The following is a 26,408-nucleotide window of genomic DNA, read 5'->3' on the forward strand; positions in this document are numbered from 1 at the left end:
TATGCAGATTTTTTGTCTTCGGGTTTACCAAAATCATGTAGTGTAAGAGCCTGCCTGACTGCATACAAATTGAAACTCTTAAGCCTCGTACACACGATCGGACTTCCATCCAACCTTTCTGTTGTCTCAATTTTTTTATTAAAAAAAGTGTAAACAACAAATCTAATCTCAGAAAGAGGCTCAGTCCTTAAAGACAAAGGGCCAGATTCAGGTAGACTTAGGTAGACTTACGACAGGCGTATCAGTAGATACCCCTGGTGTGGAGAAAGCCTCCTGAGGGGGGAAGGGGCGAGCAGGATAGTCAGGATGCCCACTAACACACAGCTCCTTTCTCTATCTGAAAAGTAGAGAGTGTCCTGACACTCCTGCTCGCCCCCTCAAGAGGCTTTTTCAACACCAGGGAGAAAGCCTCGCATTACGGTGTGTAGTTACAGACAGAAGAACAGGAAGTGAGGATTTCTCAGAAGAAATAAGGACATTTAAAAGCAAAATGGAAGGATGAGGTAGGTGAAGGAGGACTGCACTAAGGTAAAGGAAGCTATTTAGGGAAAAAAATAAATTCCATTACAACCCCTTTAAAGGAGCTGACGTACAGCTACGACGGCTTGCGAGATCGTGCCGACCTGCCGCCGTATAATGACGGCGGCTGGTCGGCTAGCGGTTAAATGAATGACTGTGTATTCATATTCAATCTGATGATCCAGGAGACATGAGCAATAAAGAGTCAGCATGATCTGATAAAGACGTGTTTGCTACATGGGCTGGGTGATTGCGGCCCATATGGCGTATGCATGTTTACACTCAGATCTTTGCGTTCATCCTTGAAGCTAATGACTCATTTATGAGGCAGCAATCAAGACATATGCCGCCTGTACACTGTGAACGACGACTGTATCAACACAAGTTTCACCTTCGAAGAAGGACTGACTGCCATTGGGCTGAACTGAACCTTCATGAACCGACGTGGAATAGCTGCAGGCTGTCATGGCTCCCAACACATACAGCATTTAGCATCTGATGGATGTTTGCAGCCCAAAGGAAGAGTGAGGCATTCCTCCCACCCCTGTGATCTCTCTTGTGCTGTATATCTCTAGAACTATATATATATTAGGGTTGTCCCGATACCACTTTTTTAGGACCGAGTACAAGTACCGATACTTTTTATCAAGTACTCACCGATACTTTTTTTAAATCTCATGTGACAGTGGCACATGTGTCAGTAGTTTTTTTTTTTTTTTTTTTTATAATTTTTTTTTTTTTTACAATTTGTTTATTTTATTTTTTACAATGCTTCCTTCCCCGGGGGGGGGGGGGGGAGAATGAACAGTGTCAGTGTGTTTTTTTTTCTTATTTTTTTTTTATTATTTATTGCAATTCCTTTTTTTTTCAGCCCTGTTGGGGGCTTTGGTGAGATATCAGGTCTCTGACATCTCTCCTCTGAGACAGAGAAAGGGACTAGGGACACAAATGTACTGAAAATGAGAGAAGACAGCGGCTTCTCTTCATTCATAAAGTCATCACTGACTCTGTACATCCTGACAGATCGTCTCCATCAAGGACACGGCGGTAGCGCGGCAGGGGGGGGTGGGACACGGCTGCAGCACGGGGGGGGTGAAACACGGCGGCAGTATGGGGGGGAGAAACACGGCGGCAGCACGGACAGCAAGAGGGGGGGGAAACACGGCGGCAGCATGGGGGGGGAACACGGCAGCACCACGGACGGAGAGAGAGAGAGGGGGGGGAGAGGAGGAGACACACGGCGGCAGCAGCACGGAGGGAGATGACAGTATGGAGGGGGGCTGGAGGAGGATACGAGGACAGTCAGCGGTGATCAGTGCTTGTAACTCCCCCACCGCACTGATCACTCTGACTGTCCAGGTATCGGCTGAAGCATCGGAGCATTTGCCCGAGTACAAGTACTCGGGCAAATGCTCGGTATCGGTCCCGATACCGATACTAGTATCGGTATCGGGACAACCCTAATATATATATATATATATATATATATATATATATATATATATATATATATATATATATATATATATATATATATATATACTAGGGCTGTTACTGATTAAAATGTTCGTGTTTGATTAATCGTTTTTTTTTAATCGATTAATCGTCTAATTTCGATTAATTATAATGCACATACAGATCCAACTACTTTTAGCTGATCTCCTTGCAGGCTGATTCCTAGTGCCGCTACCAACCACTGGGAAAATGGATAGCAGGATACAAAAAACACACAAAGGCAGCGCTCAGTGGGAATAGCATTAAAACTTTTATAGTCTTCAAGTAGGTAACAAAATAAATATTGCACTGGAGATAAAATCGATGTAGCTACATAAACATCTAAAAATGGTGCGAGTAATACCAGACGGTAGCAAAAGCAGTCAAAAAAACACGTAGCTAAGTATGATACTGGTATAAAAATGTGTACAACGATACCACTGTTGAATCCAGATGAGGAGAGGTTAACATCAGTCCGTCGGCATGTAGATGTCCCCGTGAAGGAAACTATCACAACTCCCAGTGGATGGTTGTAGACTCCCAGGTTGATAGAGGGAAGTGATAGAGGGAAGTGTAACAGCCCTTGCGTGTGGCAGATAGTAAGGTCCCGCCGGCATGCAGATATGAAGGCACAGCAAAGGAGCCCTTCAGATGGACACGGCAAGCCCCGCCGGTGTTCGTGACATCACCGGTTCTCCGACGGAACTCCCTAAAGACCCGGAAGCCGGCGGAGAGGTGAGTACTGATCAAAAGAATTTTGATTGATCAAAAAAATGATCGATTAATCGAGGAATTAATAGTTAATTTCCACAGCCCTATTATATATATATGTGCAACATAACTGAGCACCAGTGCACAAACAAGGTCCATAAAGACATGGATGAGCGAGTTTGGGGTGGAGGAACTTGACTGGCCTGCACTTTGTGCACTGGTGTGCAGTCATGTTGGAACAGCAAGGGGCCATCCCCAAACTGTTCCCACAAAGTTGAGAAAATAAAATTGTCCAAAATGTCTTGGTATGCTGACGTCTTAAGATTTCTGTTCACTGGAACCAAGGGACCAATTCCTGAAAAACAACCCCATACCATAACCCCCCCCCCCCTCCACCAAATGATTTTGACCAGTGCACAAGGCAAAGTCCATAAAGACATAGTTGAGCAAGTTTGGGATGGAGGAACTTGACTGGCCTGTACAGAGTCCTGACCTCAACATAATAGAACACCTTTGGGATGAATTAAAGCAGGGACTGTGAGCCAGGCCTTTTTGTACGCCGCCGTAAGTTAGCGAGGCAAGTACATGATTCACAAAGTACTTGCCTGCTAAGTTACGTAGCGTAGATACCTGTCTTAGACAGGTATCTGCACCCCCCTCCCCCGAAAGATGCCAAATATGACACCGGAGGGGGGGAAAGGTTCCGAAAAGCAGAAGTTTCATTTTTGGGTGGAACTCCGCTTTAATGCCTGTGGGTGGCTGTACACAGCACCTGGGCTCCCTGTGTGCAGAAATATGCAAGATTTGACATTGTACACACGTGCAGGTGGCCTAAAACAGCTAAAACTGACACAAGCTCAAATTATTTCAAAGCCAGGGCTGCTAAAGTAAGATTTTCATGCTCCTTTATTGAAGGAAATAATATGGATTATATGGGGTCCTGGGAATTGTATGTAATTAGATAAAGATAAAATAGTATATTGTCTTCCCTAAAAACATCTAAATAATGAGGGTTGTAGTGTATTTATTGTTGGGTCTATGAATGGCACACCTTGTTATGCCTTGTTAAAGTGTTCTTCTATGCCTCCCGTCCTCAGAGGGGCGTTTCACCTGGGTGACATTGGGGGTTTAGCTGACTGCACCTGCTTTCTGAGACTTGGCTAACAAGCCTCTAGCTGGCTCAGTCTACTCCCACCTCCACTTGCTCCCTAATTACTCTTTTCAGGGCCCAATTAGCATGTTTGTCTATATCAGTATTCTGCTTCTGCATGAAAGGATTCTTTTTCGAAAAGCTTGGCAACAGGAAAAAAAAACCTCAATCAAATAACTTTCAGATCAGTCATTGCTGCCCTTAAAGTGGAACGGTACCAGAGTAGACCATTTTGCAGGTTGTAAAGGAGAATGCATTGCACTGCCACGTCAGTATCTGAGCTGCATCCTTGTTTTATATAAACCATTATATATGTATTACAGAAGATTTACAATAAGGTGGCCATTGTCATTTGTCCAAAAAATTACAACATTGTGCACTAACATTCAAAGCTATTGCAGTGTAAGATCGCTCCAAAAACAGAGATAAATCTGAAATGGTTTCCTGTCACTCTAAAGCAGGACCTTAAATCATATGGGGTAGAGTAGTGCTTCTCAAGCAGGGTTCAGATTGGTCTCCCCTTGGGTGCCGTAAATACGAGACCCAGTTTGCACTAATCTAGCATCATACGTAGCCATCAGCATCATGGTGGGCCAGCCACCAGCACCATAACAACCAATGATGCTCTAGGACAGTACCCATGATGTCATTCATTGCTATGGTGTTGGCAGCTGGCCTGCCCATCACATTGCAACTCATAACGCTGATCCAGGACAGTCGGCATGTAGGGCTGCCCCCAGCATTTCCCAGAGGCCACCTCCACCACCTCTGCTGTGTTGCTGGAGCCAAAAGGTAGGGCTTAGATGTGAAGTGAGGACTGTTTAATTGGGGTGCTCTGTGATGGGGGGACTGTATGATGAGAAGGCAAATATCAGGAGCCTCTGACGTGATGGGGGGACCTCTGACAGGATGAGGTGCCTCTGACATGATGGGGGGCCTCTGACATGATGAGGAGCCTCTGACATGATGGGGGACCTCTGACATGATGAGGAGCCTCTGGCGTAATGGGGGGACCTCTGACATGATGAGGGACCTCTGACATGATGAGGAGCCTCTGACGTAATGGGGGGACCTCTGACATGATGAGGGACCTCTGATATGATGAAGAGCCTCTGACGTGATGGGGGACCTCTGACGTGATGGGGGACCTCTGACATAATGAGGAGCCTCTGACATGATAAGGAGCCTCTGATATTATGGGGAGAACTCTGACATGACGAGGAGCCTCTGACATGATGAGGAGCCTCTGACATGATGAGGAGCCTCTGACATGATGAGGAGCCTCTGAGGTGATGGGGGACCTCTGACATAATGAGGAGCCTCTGACGTGATGAGGAGCCTCTGACGTGATGGGGGACCTCTGACGTGATGGGGGGTCCTCTGACATAATGAGGAGCCTCTGACATAATGAGGAGCCTCTGACGTGATGGGGAGAACTCTGACATGATGAGGAGCCTCTGACATGATGAGGAGCCTCTGACATGATGAGGAGCCTCTGACATTATGGGGAGAACTCTGACATGATGAGGAGCCTCTGACGTGATGGGGGGACTTCTGACATGATGAGGAGCCTCTGACGTGATGGGGAGAACTCTGACATGATGAGGAGCCTCTGACATTATGAGGAGCCTCTGACGTGATGGGGAGAACTCTGACATGATGTGGAGCCTCTGGCATGATGAGGAGCCTCTGACATGATGAGGAGCCTCTGACGTTATGGGGAGAACTCTGACGTGATGGGGGGTCCTCTGATCTGATGAGGAGCCTCTGACGTGATGGGGGGACCTCTGACATAATGAGGAGCCTCTGACATTATGAGGAGCCTCTGACGTGATGGGGAGAACTCTGACATGATGTGGAGCCTCTGGCATGATGAGGAGCCTCTGACATGATGAGGAGCCTCTGACGTTATGGGGAGAACTCTGACGTGATGGGGGGTCCTCTGATCTGATGAGGAGCCTCTGACGTGATGGGGGACCTCTGACATGATGAGGAGCCTCTGACATGATGAGGAGCCTCTGACGTTATGGGGAGAACTCTGACGTGATGGGGGGTCCTCTGATCTGATGAGGAGCCTCTGACGTGATGGGGGACCTCTGACATGATGAGGAGCCTCTGGCATGATGGGGGACCTCTGACATGATGAGGAGCCTCTGACATGATGAGGAGCCTCTGACATGATGAGGAGCCTCTGGCATGAAGAGGAGCCTCTGGCATGAAGAGGAGCCTCTGACATGATGAGGAGCCTCTGACGTTATGGGGAGAACTCTGACGTGATGGGGGGTCCTCTGATCTGATGAGGAGCCTCTGACGTGATGGGGGACCTCTGACATGATGAGGAGCCTCTGACATGATGAGGAGCCTCTGACGTTATGGGGAGAACTCTGACGTGATGGGGGGTCCTCTGATCTGATGAGGAGCCTCTGACGTGATGGGGGACCTCTGACATGATGAGGAGCCTCTGGCATGATGGGGGACCTCTGACATGATGAGGAGCCTCTGACATGATGAGGAGCCTCTGACATGATGAGGAGCCTCTGGCATGAAGAGGAGCCTCTGGCATGAAGAGGAGCCTCTGGCATGAAGAGGAGCCTCTGACATGATGAGGAGCCTCTGACGTTATGAGGAGAACTCTGACGTTATGGGGAGAACTCTGACGTGATGGGGGGTCCTCTGATCTGAAGAGGGGCTTTTCATATGAAGTTAATTTTATCAAGGCGTTTGTGTGCATTGTCCCAGGCTCAGGTTGCTCATTGATAAGCAACATTTACGTTGACTGGGGTGCCTTAAGATTTTTTTTACACTTTTAAAGGGTTACACCATTGGAAAAAGTTCAAGGAATGCAGGTTAGGCATGTGCATTTCGTTTCGTTCCGAATCGAAATTCGGACGAATTTTTCATTATTTGGACATTCGGATGCATACGAATTCCCGAATTGCAATATTAATGAATTTACCGAATCCGAACGAACGTTTTCGATTCCGAATCGAAAACCCGCGGACGAAATTCGATCGGAATTCGAATTTTTTTTTGTTTCGAATTCCGATCGAATTTCGTCCGCGGGTTTTCGATTTGGAATTCGAAATTTTTTTTTTTTTTTTTTTTTTTTTTTTTGAATTCCGATCGAATTTTGTCCGCGGGTTTTCGATTTGGAATTCGAAAAAAAAATTTTTTTTTTTTTTTTTTGGAATTCCGATCGAATTTCGTCCGCGGGTTTTCGATTTTAAATTCGAATTTTTTTTTTTTTTTTTTTCGAATTCCGATCGAATTTCGAAATTATATTCGAAGAGAGAATTTTCGAATTCGACCGGATTTTTCGAAATTCGGTCGAAAACGAACGAGTTCCGAAAACGAATTTAACACATGTAACGAACCTAACTTAACGAAATTAATTAAATAACGAATTAAAACGAAACGAAACAAAATTTTCCCTTTTGCACATGCCTAATGCAGGTGCAGAGGATCCTATTTATCATCCTCACAGTCACAGATGTAGTTAAGAGGAATTTATGTGGTTTGAAATATACATTTCCAAGTATTACCTTTATTCCTCATCTGCTGGAAGCTTACAATTTTAAATTCCTACAGTAAGAACTGTCATTGCTAAACCTCTTCTGAATCCGTAGGAGATAATTATCCACCTAAATCTAAAACATGAATGGCTTATAATGGGCTACAGAGCTTTAAATGTGTTGCCTCGGTCTTCTTCTTGTATAGAGATGCAGAAAATTCCACCTGTTAATTCCAATTTAGTGACTCAAGCCTCGTACACACGACCGAGAAACTCGACGGGCGAAACACATCGTGCTCGTCGAGTTCCTTGTTAGGCTGTCGAGGATCTCGGCGAGCCAAATTTCTCCATTGCTGTCGAGGAAAAAGAAGACATGCTTCTTTTTGGCTCAACGAGATCCTCGACAGTTTCCTCGTCGAAAAGTGTACACACGACCGGTTTCCTCGGCAAAAAAAAACAAAACAGCAAGTTTCTTGCTGGTTTTTGCCGAGAAACTCGGTCGTGTGTACGAGGCTTCAAAGTAATGAAGCAAGTGGACTAGCATGGCAACCAGAAAACAAGCCTTTTCAGATGGTCAGGTTTTTTTTTAAGCAGCATTAAATCCAAATACCCAAAAAAATATTATATTGCAGCTAACTAGTCCTCAAATGTGGTGGCTATATTAGTTTTATCAGGCTTTTTTTTTTATTTTCACCTAGTGATATGGCCAGTAACCTAGTTACATAGGCTAAATCCTGCCGCCTTAATCTCTGCAACATCTCCAGAATCCGACCCTTCCTGACTACTGACACCACAAAGCAACTTATTCACTCTTTGATTATTTCCCGCCTCGACTGCTGCAACTCTCGCCTTAATGGCCTACCCTTACGCAGGCTATCCACTCTTCAGTCTATTATGAATTCTGCTGCTAGACTAATAAACCTCACTAACCGATCCGTGACTGCTGCTCCTCTCTGCCAATCCCTTCACTGGCTTCCCCTACCCCACCGTATAAAATAAAAAATGCTAACCACGAGATACAAGGGCATTCACAACATCGCACCCCAGCTACATCACCAACCTTATCTGCAGATATCGCCCCCAAACCGTCCCCTCCTGCTTTCTAGCTCCCTTGTTACCTCCTCCCATGCTCGCCTTCAGGACTTCTCCAGAGCCTCTGTCCCATCCTCTGAAACTCCCTGCCCCAGTATGTCCGATCAGCCCCTACTAGGGTGACCACATTTCCAAACTACCATTTAGGGACACCCTCCCTTCCCAAAAATCAGCTTGTGCTGTAACAAATCACAACACAGTGATTGGACATCAAGCCTCGTACACACGACCGAGGAACTCGACGGGCGAAACACATCGTTTTCCTCTTTGAGTTCCTTGTTAGGCTGTCGGAACTCAACCAGGCAAGTTTCTCCATTCCCGTCGAGGAAAAAGAAGACATGCTCTCTTTTTGGCTCGAAGGGATCCTCGACAGTTTCCTCGTCGAAAAACACGAAACTTGGTCATGTGTACAAGGCCTAAGAAGTGGGATTTATGATTTCTCCAATCACAAGCAGGGGGCGGGGATTGTGCTCCTCCAGGCATTCCCGGCCAGGGCAAGTACTGTCAGTGAGTAAAGCGGTGACGTGGCAGCCTTTTTTAGAGGCATCAGATTGGCCCGGGGGGGTGGCTGTGTCAGTTTCATTCCAGGACACTGTTTTGTCCCGGAATGAATGTGCCCGGGACAGACCTGCAAAATGCGGGACTGTCCCGGGCAATCCCCTACGATGTCCACCTTTAGGAGATCCCTGAAAACTAATTTATTCAGGGAAGCCTATCCTACACGAACCTAAGAACTGGAACCGAGCCACCCCCATCAAATCATTCTCCGCAGCTATTACCCTTTGTACCACCACCCCCTCCCTTTAGAATGTAAGCTCTACGAGCGGGGCCCTCCTGTGCCTTCTGTATTGAACTGTACTGTAATTGTGTTGTCCCCCAATACATTGTAAAGCGCTGCGTAAACTGTTGGCGCTATATAAATTGTGTATAATGATAATACTAGTTCTTGTCTTAGGATGTCCCCACTCTGTATGGAGGAGCAACATAGACATCCTTGGACAGCAGCATTGTCAGTTTGGGGAGAGGGTAGTGTCAGATGGGCTGGCTGACTTAGAGGAACTTGACATACAAATTAAAGCTGAACCCCAGATAACACTTATAAAACAATTACCCCAACAGTTTTTTTTCTCCTTTCAGGGTAAAGGTTTTACATAAGTGAATAAAGGCTGACTATAGTAACCACCCTTGTAATTGTTAAATGGTTTGTCTCAATCCTCTAACTACCAATTTTGCTGGACAGATTGGCCTGTTAACCACTTAAGGACCGCCTCACGCCGATATACGTCGGCAGAATAGCACGGCTGGGCACAAGCACATACAGGTATATTGTCCTTTAAGTGCCCAGCCGTGGGTCCCGCGATCAGGTCACAGGAGCTGAAGAATGGGGAGAGGTGAGTGTAAACACACCTTCCCCGTTCTTCTCTGTGGCTTGTCACTGATCGTCTGTTCCCTGTCATAGGGAACGACGATCAGTGACGTCACACGTCCAGCCACACCCCCTACAGTAAGAAACACACAATAGGACACACTTAACCCCTTTAGCCTAGTGGTTAACCCCTTCACTGCCATTGTCATTTTCACCGTAATTAGTGCATTTTTATAGCACTTTTCGCTGTAAAAATTACAATTGTCCCAAAAATGTGTCAAAAGTGTCCGATGTGTCTGCCATAATGTCGCAGTCACGAAAAAAATTGCTGATCGCCGCCATTACTAGTAAAAAAAAATATTAATAAAAATTCCATAAAACTATCCTCTATTTTGTAAACGCTATAACTTTTGCACAAACCAATCCATAAACGCTTATTGCGATTTTTTTTTTACCAAAAATATGTAGAAGAATACGTATCGGCCTAAACTGAGAAAAAAAATATTTTTTTATATATTTTTGGAGGATATTTATTATAGCAAAAATTAAAACATATTCCATTTTTTTCAAAAAAGTTGCTCTATTTTTGTTTATAGCGCAAAAAATAAAAACCGCAGAGGTGATCAAATACCACCAAAAGAAAGCTCTATTTGTGGGAAAAAAAGGACATCAATTTTGTTTGGGAAAAAAAGTAAAGTTTTTTGCACATTGCTACACTTTGCACAATTATATTTATATGTATATATATTTCTTGCCTATTTTTTGCCATAATTTATTTTTTGGCATTTGACCACTAGTTTATACATCACTTTTAGTATCATTTATTCATCCATTATTGATCTATTTAATTTATGCGCTGATCATTTTTTTATCACATCCAATTTTGTTTGGGAGCCACGTCGCAATTGTCAGTTAAAGCGACGCAGTGCCGAATCGAAAAAAGGGGCCAGGTTCACCCGAAATTTTTTTTTTAATATTAGATTCAGGCGAGTTGTTAGAAGCACAATCAGGTGTTTTTTTTTTTTTTTTAAATCATTGCAGTACATACCGTTTTAGGCCCCTTTCACATTGAGGAGTTTTTCAGGCGGTACAGCGCTAAAAATAGTGCTGCTATCCCGCCTGAAAAACTCCTTCACTGCAGACTCAATGTGAAAGCCCGAGGGCTTTCACACTGAGGCGATGTGCTGGCGGGAGACTATCTCCTGTCAGCAGCATCTTTGGAGCGGTGAGAGGAGCGGCATGTATACCGCTCCTTCACCGCTCCTTCCCATTGAAAACAATGAGAAACCGCGGAAATACCGCCCGCAATGCGCCTCTATAGAGGCACATTGCGGGCGGTATTAACCCTTTATCGGGCGCTAGTGGGGGTTACTACCGCACCGCTAGCGGCCGATTCCCGCGGCTTTTCCGGCGGTATAGCGCTGCTATTTTTAGCGGCGATATACCACCACCGCGGCTACAGGTCCAATGTAAAAGGGGCCATAGAGATAGATGTTCTCCGTGGCTTCCGGGTATAATCTGCGGGACTGGGCGTTCCTAATTGATTGACAGGCTTCCGACCGTCGCATACAGCGCGTCACGAGTTGCCGAAAGAAGCCGGACTGCGAGTCGGCTCTATAAGGCGCCTGCGCACCGACGTTCGGCTTCTTTCGGCAACTCGTGACGCGCTGTATGCAGCCATGTTGCAGCCATGTTGCAGCCATGCAACGCTGTTGCTTTTTCATACTATTTTTAGCTTTTTTGGGGGGGCTTTTTTATACTATTATTATGAACAAATCCAGTTTGTCCGATTTATGTTAGAATAGCTGAACTAGCCCCCAAAACACGTGACCTCTGCTCTGCGTGCAATCTACAGTACATCTATGGCTCTTATAAAGTCATACTTTTCATAGACTCAGCAGTTTTCTGCCATGGGTAATACCTGCCTCGTAAAATTAAATTTTTATTTAAAAAGAGCTGAGAAGACATCCCACATGTATGTCACAATCGTTTTTTCTTTTTTTTGTCTAGAACAGAACATAGGTCTGTCACACCCTGAGTAATAGACTAGGTGACCCAGTTTCTGAGGACAGGCTGTCATTTTTCCACTGACAGATCCTGGTCCCACCTTAAAACACCCCTTGCCTTGGATTTATTAAATCCGAGGTTCTTTTTTTTTTTTTTTTTTTTTTATCTTCTCCTGAATTTTTGCATGAGTAAGTTTTTATAATGCACACTTTCTTGTAAGGATTATTCACAGTAGTCTTTAACGGCTAAAAGCCTTTTACTTTACGTTGTAGATAAACGAGGTATAACAACCACCTAGGGCTGTAATTGTAGACTAACTAGAGCAGTGCTGATAACCATCCATACTTTCCTTTAAAACTTTTTAAACATCTGTGTTTTTCATTTAGAACTTCAGATATTCATTAAAATTCATGAAATCTGTCTTTACATAAAACGAAAGTACCGTCATCTACTTCGATATCAATTTTATTCATTCTCTGCACCATAGCATTAGGAGCCATTTAGGGCTCTCTTGCTTTGCATGGCACATACTTACGAAGGGCTGTACTTCTCCTTTAACATTTCTTCAGTTGCTTCCTGGTTTCTGGCCTTGGCCAAAATGATGTCACACATCCCAGGAGGAGGAGCTTTCTTAGCTAAGCACACCCTCCTTAAATTTACAATTTCTGGTTGTGTACGTTCTCTATTACTGGTGGCCTCCCATTCTCCTGCTCTCCATGGCGGTGGCTTCCCCTGCTCGGTAGCCTTCCATTCTCCTGCTCTCCATGGCGGTGGCTTCCCCTGCTCGGTAGCCTCCCACTCTCCTGCTCTCCATGGTGGTGGCTTCCCCTGCTCGGTAGCCTCCCATTCTCCTGCTCTCCATGGCGGTGGCTTCCCCTGCTCGGTAGCCTTCCATTCTCCTGCTGCTCTCCATGGCGGTGGCTTCCCCTGCTCGGTAGCCTTCCATTCTCCTGCTCTCCATGGTGGTGGCTTCCCCTGCTCGGTAGCCTCCCATTCTCCTGCTCTCCATGGCGGTGGCTTCCCCTGCTCGGTAGCCTTACATTCTCCTGCTGCTCTCCATGGTGGTGGCTTCCCCTGCTCGGTAGCCATCCATTCTCCTGCTCTCCATGGCGGTGGCTTCCCCTGCTCGGTAGCCTCCCACTCTCCTGCTCTCCATGGTGGTGGCTTCCCCTGCTGGGTAGCCTCCCATTCTCCTGCTCTCCATGGCGGTGGCTTCCCCTGCTCGGTAGCCTTCCATTCTCCTGCTGCTCTCCATGGCGGTGGCTTCCCCTGCTCGGTAGCCTTCCATTCTCCTGCTCTCCATGGCGGTGGCTTCCCCTGCTCGGTAGCCTCCCACTCTCCTGCTCTCCATGGTGGTGGCTTCCCCTGCTCGGTAGCCTCCCATTCTCCTGCTCTCCATGGCAGCGGCTTCCATTTCCTTCCTCCTCCTCAGCGGCCAATCAGAAGTCTTCTCTTTTCAGCCAATTGGAAAATGGGTCTTCTGATTGGTCGGATTGAGGATCAGTGTTTCAACAGCGAATTTTTATTTGCTGTTGTAGCACACCTGAGTAGTTTCCGCATGCTCTGTGACCCAAGCCCACCCTATCATGAAGCCTGCTGCTGTAATTCATGCACCTGGCGTTCTGAAAGGGGCTGGACACATAAATAGGGGGCGGCTGTGGTGGCCATGCTATGCATATAGGGGTGGAGTGGAGAGAGGGGGCATCACACGGCACCCCTAATGGCCGGGCCACCACTGCTATACTGTATATCTTTACTTAAATTACCACTTCCAAAACATAGCAGCCTGGCGGCGTGTCACATCTCTTATTGGTATGTTTTAGTTTAGCTTTCTACTTTTTCTTATTTCTTTTTTTTTTTCCCTTAATATGATTCATTCTTATATGATTGTAGTCATTTCTTTTAGGGCTGTTACTGATCAAAATGTTTCTGTTCGATTAATCGTTTTTTTTTTAAATCGATTAATCGACTAATTTCGATTAATTATAACGCACATACAGATCCAACTACTTTTAGCTGATCTCCTTGCAGGCCGATTCCCAGTGCAGCTACCAACAACTGGAAAAATGGATAGCAGGATACAAAAAAACACACAAAGGCAGCCCTCGATGGAAATAGCATTAAAACTTTTATAGTCTTCAACAGGGCTTTTTTTCAGGGGGAACTTGGGGGAACTCAGTTCCACCACCTTTGGCTCAGACCCTTTGGTGCCTGCTCACCACAATCACTTGTAAACACAGAAGTCTGGTTTCTGTGTTTACAAGTGACAGCTCTGCACTCTGTGTGTAACCCCATAAACTCTGCACTCTGTATGTAATGCAATCCTGGTATTTAATGCCCCTTTAAGACCCTTCTACTGTTTGTGAAATCTGAACGGGTCGTGGTTGAGTTCCTGCGCCTATTTTCTGAGAAAAAAAGCTCTGGTCTTCAAGTAGGTAACCAAATAAATATTGCACTGGAGATAAAATCGATGTAGCTACATAAACTGTAAAAATGGTGTGAGTAATACCAAACGGTACCAACAGCAGTCATAAAAACATGTAGCCAGGTATAATACTGGTATAAAAATGTGTACAACGATGCCACTGCTGAATCCAGATGAGGAGAGGTTAAAATCAGTCCGTCGGCATGTAGATGTCCCATGAAGGGAACTATCACAACTCCCAATGGATGGTTGTAGAATACCAGGTTGATAGAGGGAAGTGATAGAGGGAAGTGTAACAGCCCTTGCGTGTGGCAGATAGTAAGGTCCTGCCACCATGCACATATGAAGGCACAGCAAAGGAGCCCTTCAGATGGACACGGCAAGCCCCGCCGGTGTCCGAGACGTTACTGGATCTCCGACGGAACTCCCTGAAGGCCCAGAAGCCGGCGGAGAGGTGAGTGCCAATCAAAAGAATTTTAATCGATCAAAAAGATTTTGATCGATCAAAAAAATTAAAGATTAATCGATTAATTAAAAGTTAATTTGCACAGCCCTAATTTCTTTGTTAAAGGCATAGGCAAAGGCATTCACCGCAAAATATTCACAGGTACAAATGTGCTTCCTATGGTCTATTGCCAGAATGTTTCTCCTTGGCATTCTTTTTGACTACAATGTAACGTTTTACATGGTTTTGTATATTGGACGTCGTCTTATTTTTTGTTATACTCTGAAAATGTCTTAAATAATCATTTATTTGACAAAAAAAAAAGGTTGCAGAGAGACTCAAAAGGGAGAAAAACAAAAAGGGGTGTGCCGAGGACAGACTGCTTCACAAATTTATTGGTTTTATTTTGCCTATCGTTGGTTTTATTTTGCCTGTTTTGGTTTTGTTTTGCCTATGGTTGGTTTTATTTTGCCTATGGTTGGTTTTATTTTGCCTGTGTTGGTTTTATTTTTCCCATGGTTTGTTTTATTTTGCCCATGGTTGCACTTAAAGAACACTCCTACTTTCAAGGCGTGAAAATAGATTGGGTAGATCCATGGCGGAATGGAAAGCTTTCTCCTGTTCTGAGAACACAGGTATTATTAAGACTTCTTACTAACAGTGAGTGCAGTGTGGGTTCCAGTAGGCAGAACTTGACCATGAAGAACGAGTTCAGCTGGTCTGAAGAGTTGAACAAAGAATATGTCAAACAACAAGAGCTGGATCAGGGAAAGCTTTGCTGGGGTTAGGTTGTAACATGCTCTGTGAAAAGTGAGAGTGTTGGGGCTGATTGAGATGTGTGAGATACAGACAGATTAGAACAGGCGTCCCTTGCCTTTCCAACACAAATCAAACATGGGATAAAATATATGAATAAGTCTGGGTGTGCCAAAGGATTGATTCATTACATAAAGTTGATGTTACGACATTTGGGCAAATAAACCAACATTTTTGCAGAAAGAATTGTCTGCATTTTCCTACCGCCACCACATAAAATCAGAAAGAAATTTGAAAGGATAGTTCTGAAACGTTATAATTATCTTAATGGTATAGAAGCATTGGGGTACTTGATGAGGATGTCTGGAATCTTAGGACTGGCAGCATTTCCACATTCAAGCACCTCTACCATGTTCCTGGTTTGAGGGAATTTGTAGATACAGTGAGGAAAATAAGTATTTGAACACCCTGCTATTTTGCAAGTTCTCCCAATTGGAAATCATGGAGGGGTCTGAAATTGTCATCGTAGGTGCATGTCCACTGTGAGAGACATAATCAAAAAAAAAAAAATCCAGAAATCACAATTTATGATTTTTTAACTATTTATTTGTATGATACAGCTGCAAATAAGTATTTGAACACCTGTCTATCAGCTAGAATTCTGACCCTCAAAGACCTGTTAGTCTGCCTTTAAAATGTCCACCTCCACTCCATTTATTATCCTAAATAGGCATGTGCAAAAGGGAAAATTTAGTTTCGTTTTAATTCGTTATTTAATTAATTTCGTTAAGTTAGGTTCGTTACATGTGTTAAATTCGTTTTCGGAAACTCGTTTGTTTTCGACCGAATTTCGAAAAATCCGGTCGAATTCGAAAATTCTCTCTTCGAATATAATTTCGAAATTCGATCGGAATTCGGAAAAAAAAAAAAAAAAAAAATTCGAATTCCAAATCGAAAACCCGCGGACGAAATTCGATCGGAATTCCCAAAAAAATAAAAAAATAATTATTTTTTTTCGAATTCCAAATCGAAAACCCGCGGATGAAATTCGATCGGAATTCGAAAAAAAAAAATCGAATTCTGATCGAATTTCGTCCGCGGGTTTTCGATTCGGAATCGAAAACGTTCGTTCGGATTCGGTAAATTCATTAATATTGCAATTCGGGAATTCGTATGCATCCGAATGTCCGAATAATGAAAAATTCGTCCGAATTTCAATTCGGAACGAAACTAAATGCACATGCCTAATCCTAAATTAGATGCACCTGTTTGAGGTCATTAGCTGCATAAAGACACCTGTCCACCCCATACAATCAGTAAGAATCCAACTACTAACATGGCCAAGACCAAAGAGCTGTCCAAAGACACTAGAGACAAAATTGTACACCTCCACAAGGCTGGAAAGGGCTACGGGGAAATTGCCAAGCAGCTTGGTGAAAAAAGGTCCACTGTTGGAGCAATCATTAGAAAATGGAAGAAGCTAAACATGACTGTCAATCTCCCTCGGACTGGGGCTCCATGCAAAATCTCACCTCGTGGGGTCTCAATGATCCTAAGAATGGTGAGAAATCAGCCCAGGACTACACGGGAGGAGCTGGTCAATGACCTGAAAAGAGCTGGGACCACCATTTCCAAGGTTATTGTTGGCAATACACTAAGACGTCATGGTTTGAAATCATGCGGGGCACGGAAGGTTCCCCTGCTTAAACCAGCACATGTTAAGGCCTGTCTTAAGTTTGCCAATGACCATTTGGATGATCCAGAGGAGTCATGGGAGAAAGTCATGTGGTCAGATGAGACCAAAATAGAACTTTTTGGTCATAATTCCACTAACCGTGTTTGGAGGAAGAAGAATGATGAGTACCATCCCAAGAACACCATCCCTACTGTGAAGCATGGGGGTGGTAGCATCATGCTTTGGGGGTGTTTTTCTGCACATGGGACAGGGCGACTGCACTGTATTAAGGAGAGGATGACCGGGGCCATGTATTGCGAGATTTTGGGCAACAACCTCCTTCCCTCAGTTAGAGCTTTGAAGATGGGTCGAGGATGGGTCTTCCAACATGACAATGACCCGAAGCACACAGCCAGGATAACCAAGGAGTGGCTCTGTAAGAAGCATATCAAGGTTCTGGCATGGCCTAGCCAGTCTCCAGACCTAAACCCAATAGAGAATCTTTGGAGGGAGCTCAAACTCCGTGTTTCTCAGCGACAGCCCAGAAACCTGACTGATCTAGAGAAGATCTGTGTGGAGGAGTGGGCCAAAATCCCTCCTCCAGTGTGTGCAAACCTGGTGAAAAACTACAAGAAAGGTTTGACCTCTGTAATTGCAAACAAAGGCTACTGTACCAAATATTAACATTGATTTTCTCAGGTGTTCAAATACTTATTTGCAGCTGTATCATACAAATAAATAGTTAAAAAAATCATACATTGTGATTTCTGGATTTTTTTTTTGATTATGTCTCTCACAGTGGACATGCCCCTACGATGACAATTTCAGACCCCTCCATGATTTCCAAGTGGGAGAACTTGCAAAATAGCAGGGTGTTCAAATACTTATTTTCATCACTGTAACTGTGTTAATTTTGTCGACTAAAACGACTAAAACATTTTAGTTGACTAAATGAATACTATTTTAGTCTACTAAAATACGACTAAATCTAAAACAATTGAAATGACTAAAATACGACTAGAACTAAAATAACATTTTAGTCAAATGACTAAAATGGGAGTAAAACTAAAATGCCATTTTAGTCAAAAGACTCAGGGGCAGATCCACAAAGCGAGTACGCCGGCGTATCTACTGATATGCCGGCGTTCTTTCAAATTTCCCACGTCGTATCTTTGTTTTGAATCCTCAAAACAAGATACGACGGCATCTGGGTTAGATCCGACAGGCGTACGGCTTCATACGCCTTCGGATCTAAGATGCAATTCTTCGCGTCCGCTGGGTGGCGTTCCCATCGTAATCTGCGTTGAGTATGCAAATTAGCTATTTCCGACGATCCACGAACGTACGAGTGGCTGCCGCATTCTTTTACGTCGTCTCTAGTCGGCTTTTTCCGGCGTATAGTTAAAGCTGCTGTTTCGTGGCGTATAGTTAAACCTGCTATGTTAAGTATGGCCGTCGTTCCCACGTTTAATTTGAATTTTTTTTTTCGTTTGCGTAAGTCGTCCGTGAATCGCGGGATGGAGGTAATTTACGTCCAAGTCAAAACAATGACGTCCTTGCGGCGTCATTTTGCGCAATGCACGGCGGGAAATTTAGGGACGCGCATGCGCAGTTCGTTCCGCGTGGGGACGCACTTCATTTAAATGAAACACGCCCCCTACCCGCCCAATTTGAATTCCGCGTCCTTACACCGCGAGAGATAGACTACGCCGCTGTAACTTACGGCGCAAAATCTTTAAGGATTCAAACCAAATTGCAGTAAGGTACGGTGGCGTAGCGTATCTCAGATACGGTGCGCCGGGGCAGATCTTTGTGGATCTGCCCCTAAGACTAAAACTAAATAGAAATTTGACTTCAAAATGAACACTGGTCTGTAGTGCATGTTCATACCTCCATACCATAAATAATAACATATTTGATTTTTCACTCCAGCAGTATATAATGAGTTTGGAAATTGTAGAGAAATGTTAACTAATGCATTAAAATTTAATTACACCCATTAGATTTTAGATGACTAAAACGTAGGACATTTTAGTCGACTAAAATATACTAGAGATTTAGTCGACTAAATACGACTAAATATACCATTTGAGTCGTAAGACTAAAACTAAATCGAAATTTGTTGCCAAATATGGTTAATTTCTGGCTGAATGAAAAATTAAACAATTCCCCTATTTACATAAAATTAGCTGCACCCATTGATCTGCTGGAAAATGCCCAGCTTGTCTGGGGGAGGCCACATGCTGATCAAAATTCAGACAGTCCTCTATGGCCAGCTTTAGAAGCGTCACTGAGCCCATAGCGTTGGTGGTAAAACGCCGCCATTTTTACCTCCGATGCTATGGGCGTATTTGCGGCGCATTTTGGCCACTAGCAGCCGATAAATGGTTAAAACTGCCCGCAATGTGCTGCAGAAGCAGTGCATTGCGGGCAGTATAGCCACGCTGTCCCATTGATGTCAATGGGCAGCAGCCGTGGAGGAGCGGTAAACACACTGCTCCTTCACCGCTCCAAAGATGCGGCTAGCAGGACTTTTTTTACCATCCTGCTAGCGCAATGCTCCAGTGTGAAAGCCCGAGAGCTTTCGCACTGGAGACAATAGAGCAGCACATTTAGGGCGGATTGCAGGTGCTATTTTTAACGCTATAGCGCCTGCAATATGCCCTCAGTGTGAAAGGGGTCCTAAACTTAATCACCCAGATACAAATTTATTCCAAGGTGAGATTATATACATTTTGTCAGAAAGCCAACGCGTTTTAAGGCTTAACACTTCATCAGGAATAAAGCGCAGGCAACATAAAATAAACAATACAAATGCATCGAGAATATAAAAATAAAAAACACTAATAATTATAAGTTGACCTAATCTAAAAAGTAATTAAAGTATCTATTATACAAGTATCAATATACTAGAAATTATCTTATGGGTAAATCCAACTAGCACAAATGTAAAGGTAAATACATTAAATCAAGGTAAATTGCATATTTATTAAGTAGATAAAATATTAAAAAAATAATATTAACTGTCATCATATACCTAAATGAATATGCTTATATCCTTGTATAATCATTCCAAGAAATTTGTATCAATGATGCTAATTGATAAATGATATCTTAGGATGTAATCATATATCATTCCATAAAATACTATAATTATATCAAATTCAATAAAATGAACGCAGTGCCGTTGTGTGAAATCAGTGTAACTTCTACCGGCATTATCATCTCAATTACAAAAGGAAAATGATTCAAATTGTGTTGCAGTAGTCGCCATTATCATAGTTGTGAGTTGCTTGCTTTGTATAAAAAAAAATTGCGTGTATGTTGATTTGTAGATGTTTGTATTTTCAGTGTATATTATTTTGTTTATTTTATTTTTATTTTTTATTTTTTATTTTGTCTTTTAGCCCTGATGAAGGAGTGTTGAGCCCTGAAACCCATTAGCTATGTGAATAAATTTGTGTCTGGGCGATGACATTTTGGGGTGGTGCTTCTATCTCAAATTCCCACCAGATAGAATCAGACATTTATTATCTGCCTGTTTCTTTGCAGATTTGAATTTGATTGGCGTTTGGTAACAGTTTGATAAATAAGGTGTGTTATTATTGTCTGATATTCTCAGAAGGCTGAAAACCCCTAAAGGTTGTGTCATTTGATGGGTAGGGAAGATACAACACCCTTCTGCTAAATACAGACACCAATGTAATCTTTTTTGTAAACAGAATATTTATCCTTTTCTATTTCCTTTATACATTTATTGAGTGTTGTGTGAAATGTTTACATTTTGATTTTGGCCAAAGGACAAGTCAAGAAACTAGTAGAGAAATGCCGGCACATGGTAAATGATCCTCAATTATTGTTTTACTGCAACAGTGCTAACAGTAAAAACATGACAGTAAAGCTAACGCGTTTTGGCTGCTCAACGCCGTCGAAATGCCTTATTGTAATAAAACAATAATTGAAGTACAGTTACCCTGTTTGAATTGCTGTCAGTCCTGGTAAAGAAGCTAGTTCTGCTTTGTACTATGCAGTAGACAACTGTAGATACCTGTAAATATCATGTCTGTGACCTCATCTTAAAGGGGTTGTAAAAGTTTGTTTTTTATTTTCTAAATTGGTTCCTTTAAGCTAGTGCATTGTTGGATCACTTACCTTTTCCATCGATTTCCCTTCTAAATGTTTGTTTTCTTTGTCTGAATTTCTCACTTCCTGTTTCTACTCAGTAAGTTTTCCACCATCATCCGAGCCGTGTTTAGTGAGCCAGATTACTGAACAGCTTACTGAGGAGGAACAGGAAGTAAAAAATTCAGACAAAGAAAACTAGAGCGTGCGGGAGACTTCAAACCGGCAAGGGCCGGCGCTTTAACCGAGGATCCCCGCTGCGCATGCGCCGCTGAAATCAGCGGTGCATTGCGGGGGGAATATCTCCTAAACCGTACAGGTTTAGGAGATATTCTTTATACCTACAGGTAAGTCTTATTATAGGCTTACCTGTAGGTAAAAGTCAAAAAGTGGGGTTTACAACCACTTTAAAGGAACCTATTTAGAAAATAAAAAACGAACCTTTACAACCCCTTTAAAATGGAACTATGTGCCTTGAGTCAATACTTTGTAGAACAACCTTTCGCTGCAATTACAGCTGCAAGTCTTTTGGGGATGTCTCTACCAGCTTTTGCACACCTAGAGAGTGACATTTTTGCCCATTCCTCTTTTGCAAAATTGCTCAAGCTCTGTCTTGCTACAGATTCTCAATTGGATTCAGGTCTGGACTTTGACCGGGCCTCATACACACGATCTGATTTTCTGCAGGAAAAGCGTATGACTTTTGTCCGAAGGGCGTTGGGTCAAAACCGATGGTTAGTACGCAAAAGTATCAGTTCAAAACCCGCGCATGCTCAGAATCAAGTCGACGCATGCTTGGAAGCATTGAACTTCGTTTTTTTCAGCACGTTGTGTGTTTTACGCCACGTTGTGTGTTTGACCCGATCGGTTTTGAAAACGATGGTGTGTACGCACATCAGACCATCAGTCTGCTTCAGCGGTGAACCGATGAAAACTGTCCGTCGGACCATTCTCATCAGATGGACTGACCATGTGTACATGGCTTTACTCACAACTCATGGTGGTATTTCCCTTAGCTCTATGTACTCTATATTCAAACTATGTTGTTTTTTTTTCCTTTGTAGGTAAGTGTGTCAAGATCCCAAACAAAATGAGCGTGGAGTCCAGTACAGAGGGTTCCCCATCTTGTCACCGTCCACCTGTATTTCTAACGCCAGCGGCCAAAAAGTGCAACCGGGTTAATGGTGAACGAAGACCGCTGCAGGAGTGGCTTATTCAACTGCTAGCCTTGAAACCGTACCGAAAGCATGACCTCATTCTGCGCCTAGAAAAATCCAACACCTTCCCCAGAGATCAGGCAGAACTGATGTCTGCGCTGGATGTGGTATGTCCTTACCAATAATGAACCCCTTTCTGTTACAGGTTTTATTGAGTTTTACATGAACAAATTTACTAAACAAAGCACTTCAATAAACTGGGTACATTTCCTTCCAAAATGAAAGGTTTAGCAAAAAGATATATAGGTTACAAGCATATGGTATGGAATATAGCTAAATATCATGTTGCATGTTTCACTATTATGATTTGGGTCAAACGGCAGAATGGGGTTTTGCCCTGAGGTTGTATCAGGGGTCAATCCTTTTCACAGCACTTAAAATGGATGTAAACCAATTTTTTTTTTTATGTCACAATGTAGAGTATAAGATTTTCTATCATCTGTGCCCAGTCTTGCCACACAGAGTTAATCCAGCTCTGAGCAATCCTCTTTTTTATTGTTCAGTGAAATAAAACAGACTTACAGAGAAAAACCTTAGTCCCCCCCCCCCCTTGCTGTGAGCGACAGGTTATTTACATATCTCATGCACTAGCCTGGAGACAGGCATTATTTTTTAATTCCCACCCCCACTCCTTTTCTGAAGTCATGTGGTTACTTTTCTGGATTTTGACTGGATGTTAGTGATCATAGCAGAATTTAGTGTAAGGAATACACAGGAAAAAATGCATGTTGACAAGGGGAGTGTAGAGAAGGGTGGGGAGTCTACTGACATCACGACTCCACCCACAGAGCTCCAGACAACAGACCCACCCACAGAATCTGCAGTTTTTGAGTTCTTATAACAGACAGAGGGGAGACATTTGACAGGTAAGGATACATGCAGGAGGCATCTATATCCTTATAGATCAGCACCATGGAAGTAGTTTAGAAAGGATGAGAGTGGGTTTACATCCACTTTAATAAAGGATAACAAAAAGATAAAGCAGTTCATATTGTATGGAATAACAAATATTGTTATGGAGTGTTAGGTGTGAATTAAAGGGTAAGTTCACCTTTTCCCAAAAAAGATGAACTAACTTCAAATATCCTGGCCAACCCTCCGGATCCGTTGTACATAGGCTGTCATTTTCGGACATATCAGGGACAGATCTAAAAAAAACACAGATTTTTACATACTGTCCCTGGTTTTACTGAGCCTGGCAACCCGGATGGGGCCCCCTAGTGGCATGGGGCCCTCGGGCAGTGCCCGAGTGACTCAATGGTCAGTCCGCCCCTGTACATAGCAGCTGTGATGCGCCAGTAGCAGTCCGTACACCACAGTTCACAACTTTGTGACTACACTGACCAATAAGAAGGTCAGTATGGTGTTTCTCCGAAAACACAATACTGGAATAAGAAGCCTCAGATGCACTTCTCATTGGTCAGCACAGTCATGTGGCTGCACTGACCAATGAGTGCCTGCCATTGTGAGCATTATGATAGATACTCACTCTGGGACTGTGTTCTCGGTGTACAAACCAATACACTGGCAGCACGGGGCATCAAGACCACTATGTGCAGCTGGATCCAGAGGTGAACCCAGGTTGTTTAGAGTTAGTTTGCTTTTTCATTTTTCACGAAAAGGTGAATTTACCCTTTAAAGCTGAACTCCAGGAATCTTTGTATAGTATATTTATATTGGTCCAGCTTGGCACAATGTAAGTATGGTTTTATTATACCTGATGCACTGCTGGGAAATACGATAATCACTGTAGTAGTTGGTGCTACTACAGTGATGTTCGTGATCCTCATGCTCTATGCCAGTGGTCTCCAAACTGCGGCCCGGGGGCCAGATGTGGCCCTTTGCTTGATTTTATCCAGCCCTTGGGGTGCTTTTTGATTCATTGGCACCAATGATGGGGAAGAATTCCTCCCAATGATACCAATGATGGGGCAGAATTCCTCCCAATGACACCAATGATGGGGCAGAATTCCTCCCAATGATGGGGCAGAATTCCTCCCAATGATGGGGCAGAATTCCTCCCAATGATGGGGAAGAATTCCTCCCAATGACACCATTGATGGGGCGGAATTCCTCCCAATGACACCAATGATAGAGCAGAATTCCTCCCAATGACAGGGCAGAATTCCTTCCAATGACACCAATGATGGGCAAAATTCCTCCCAATGATGGGGCAAAATTCCTCCCAATGATGGGGCAGAATTCCTCCCAATGATGGGGCAGAATTCCTCCCAATGACACCAATGATAGGGCAGAATTCCTCCCAATTATGGGGCAGAATTTCTCCCAATGACACCAATGATGGGGCAGAATTCCTCCCAGTGATGGGGCAGAATTTCTCCCAATGACACCAATGATGGGGTCCAATGACACCAATGATGGGGGATTTAGTACTCCTGATGGCCACAGTCCGGCCCCCTTAAAGTTTGAAGGACAGTAATGCGGCCCTTTGTTTAGTAAGTTTGGAGACCCCTGCTCTATGCGAACAGTTGCTATACCCGACAGAGGGTGGCTCGTTCAACACTGCCATCATTCATACAATGTCTTGATTTTTTTAATGAACGCAAGGCATTATCTGGTTGGACCAGGTGGATATCATGACATCCTTGACTCTCCTCTCCACCTCGTCCAATCAGAGAATGCCTTTTATTCATTGAAATCAATTCAAGGCATTCTATGAATGGCGGTGATTCTGAGCTATCAGCCCCTGTGTTCAGTGTGCAGAGGGGAAGCTGCATGCATAGAACCTCAGCAGAACCTCCAGCTATATTTTTATTTATATATATATGACATGACAGTGATGCTGGCGCTTTAATAAAGTAACACAAGCTCAATGCCTCTTTTGTGTATTGGGACTCTCTGAAGGCCCACTCCTTACTCTTACCATCCATCTTATTATTACCTTAACATTTGACATAATTAATGAGCATGACTACAGCACTGATTGCTTCTCTAGAGACTAGTAGTTTTCTGCTCTACAACTCCACCTAGAAACACAACTGTATCCCTTTAAGGAGAATGGTAACCAAAGATATTTTACATTAAAACGTGATAAGAAATTGTACGACTAATGACACATTTCCACTTATTTAGGGGTAACTGGCGGGCTGGACATGTCATGCCATAGAGATCTGTAGTTTTAATGTGTTTTAGAGAATTTGAGGATATATAGCTAGATTCAGGTAGACAGGCGTATCGTTGCGGCGGCGTAGTGTATCGTGTTTACACTACGCCGCCGTAAGTTAGCGAGGCAAGTACATGATTCACAAAGTACTTGCTTGCTAAGTTACGGCGGCGTAGCGTAAATCGGGTGGGCGTAATGGCGCCTAATTCAAATTTAGCTGAGGGGGCGTGCTTTATGGTAATGGAGGATGACCTTACGTGATTGACGTATTTTACGAACGACGCATGCGCCGTCCGTGTACATATCCCAGTGTGCATTGCGGTAAAGTACGCCGCACGGTCCTATTGGTTTCGACGTGGACGTAAATGTTGTAAATCCCTATTCACGGACGACTTACGCAAACAACGTAAAATTTTCGAATTTCGACGCGGGAACGACGGCCATACTTAACATTACTATTCCAGCTATTTGATGGAATAACTTTAGGCTTGATAATGCGTTACGTAAACGGCGTATCTGTACTGCGTCGGCCGGGCGTACGTTCGTGAATAGGCGTATCTAGTGATTTACATATTCTACGCCGACCGCAATGGAAGCGCCACCTAGTGGTCAGCCTAAAAATTACACTTTAGGATCAGCGGTGTAAGACACTTACGCCGCTCGTATCTGAGCCTAATTTAAGCGTATCTGGTTTCCAGAATACGCTTAAATTAGCGCCGGCGCAAATTCAGACTATCTACTGATACGCCGGCCTAAGTCTTTCTGAATCCACCTAATAGTGTATACATATTGGG

The 26,408-nt window shown here is 43.7% G+C and overlaps 1 protein-coding gene across 1 annotated transcript in view; it reads left to right on the forward strand.

Moving 5' to 3' along the window:
• Window positions 1-26,408, forward strand: part of ELL3 (elongation factor for RNA polymerase II 3) — a 198,607-nt gene that overhangs the window by 110,200 nt on the left and 61,999 nt on the right. Inside the window, exon 5 of the mRNA XM_040342500.1 lies at window positions 22,338-22,597. Coding sequence (XP_040198434.1) covers window positions 22,338-22,597 — 260 coding nt within the window. The remainder of the gene's footprint in view (window positions 1-22,337; window positions 22,598-26,408) is intronic.

This window comes from Rana temporaria, chromosome 3, assembly GCF_905171775.1.
Source record: "Rana temporaria chromosome 3, aRanTem1.1, whole genome shotgun sequence".
NCBI classification, from domain to species: Eukaryota; Metazoa; Chordata; class Amphibia; order Anura; family Ranidae; genus Rana; species Rana temporaria.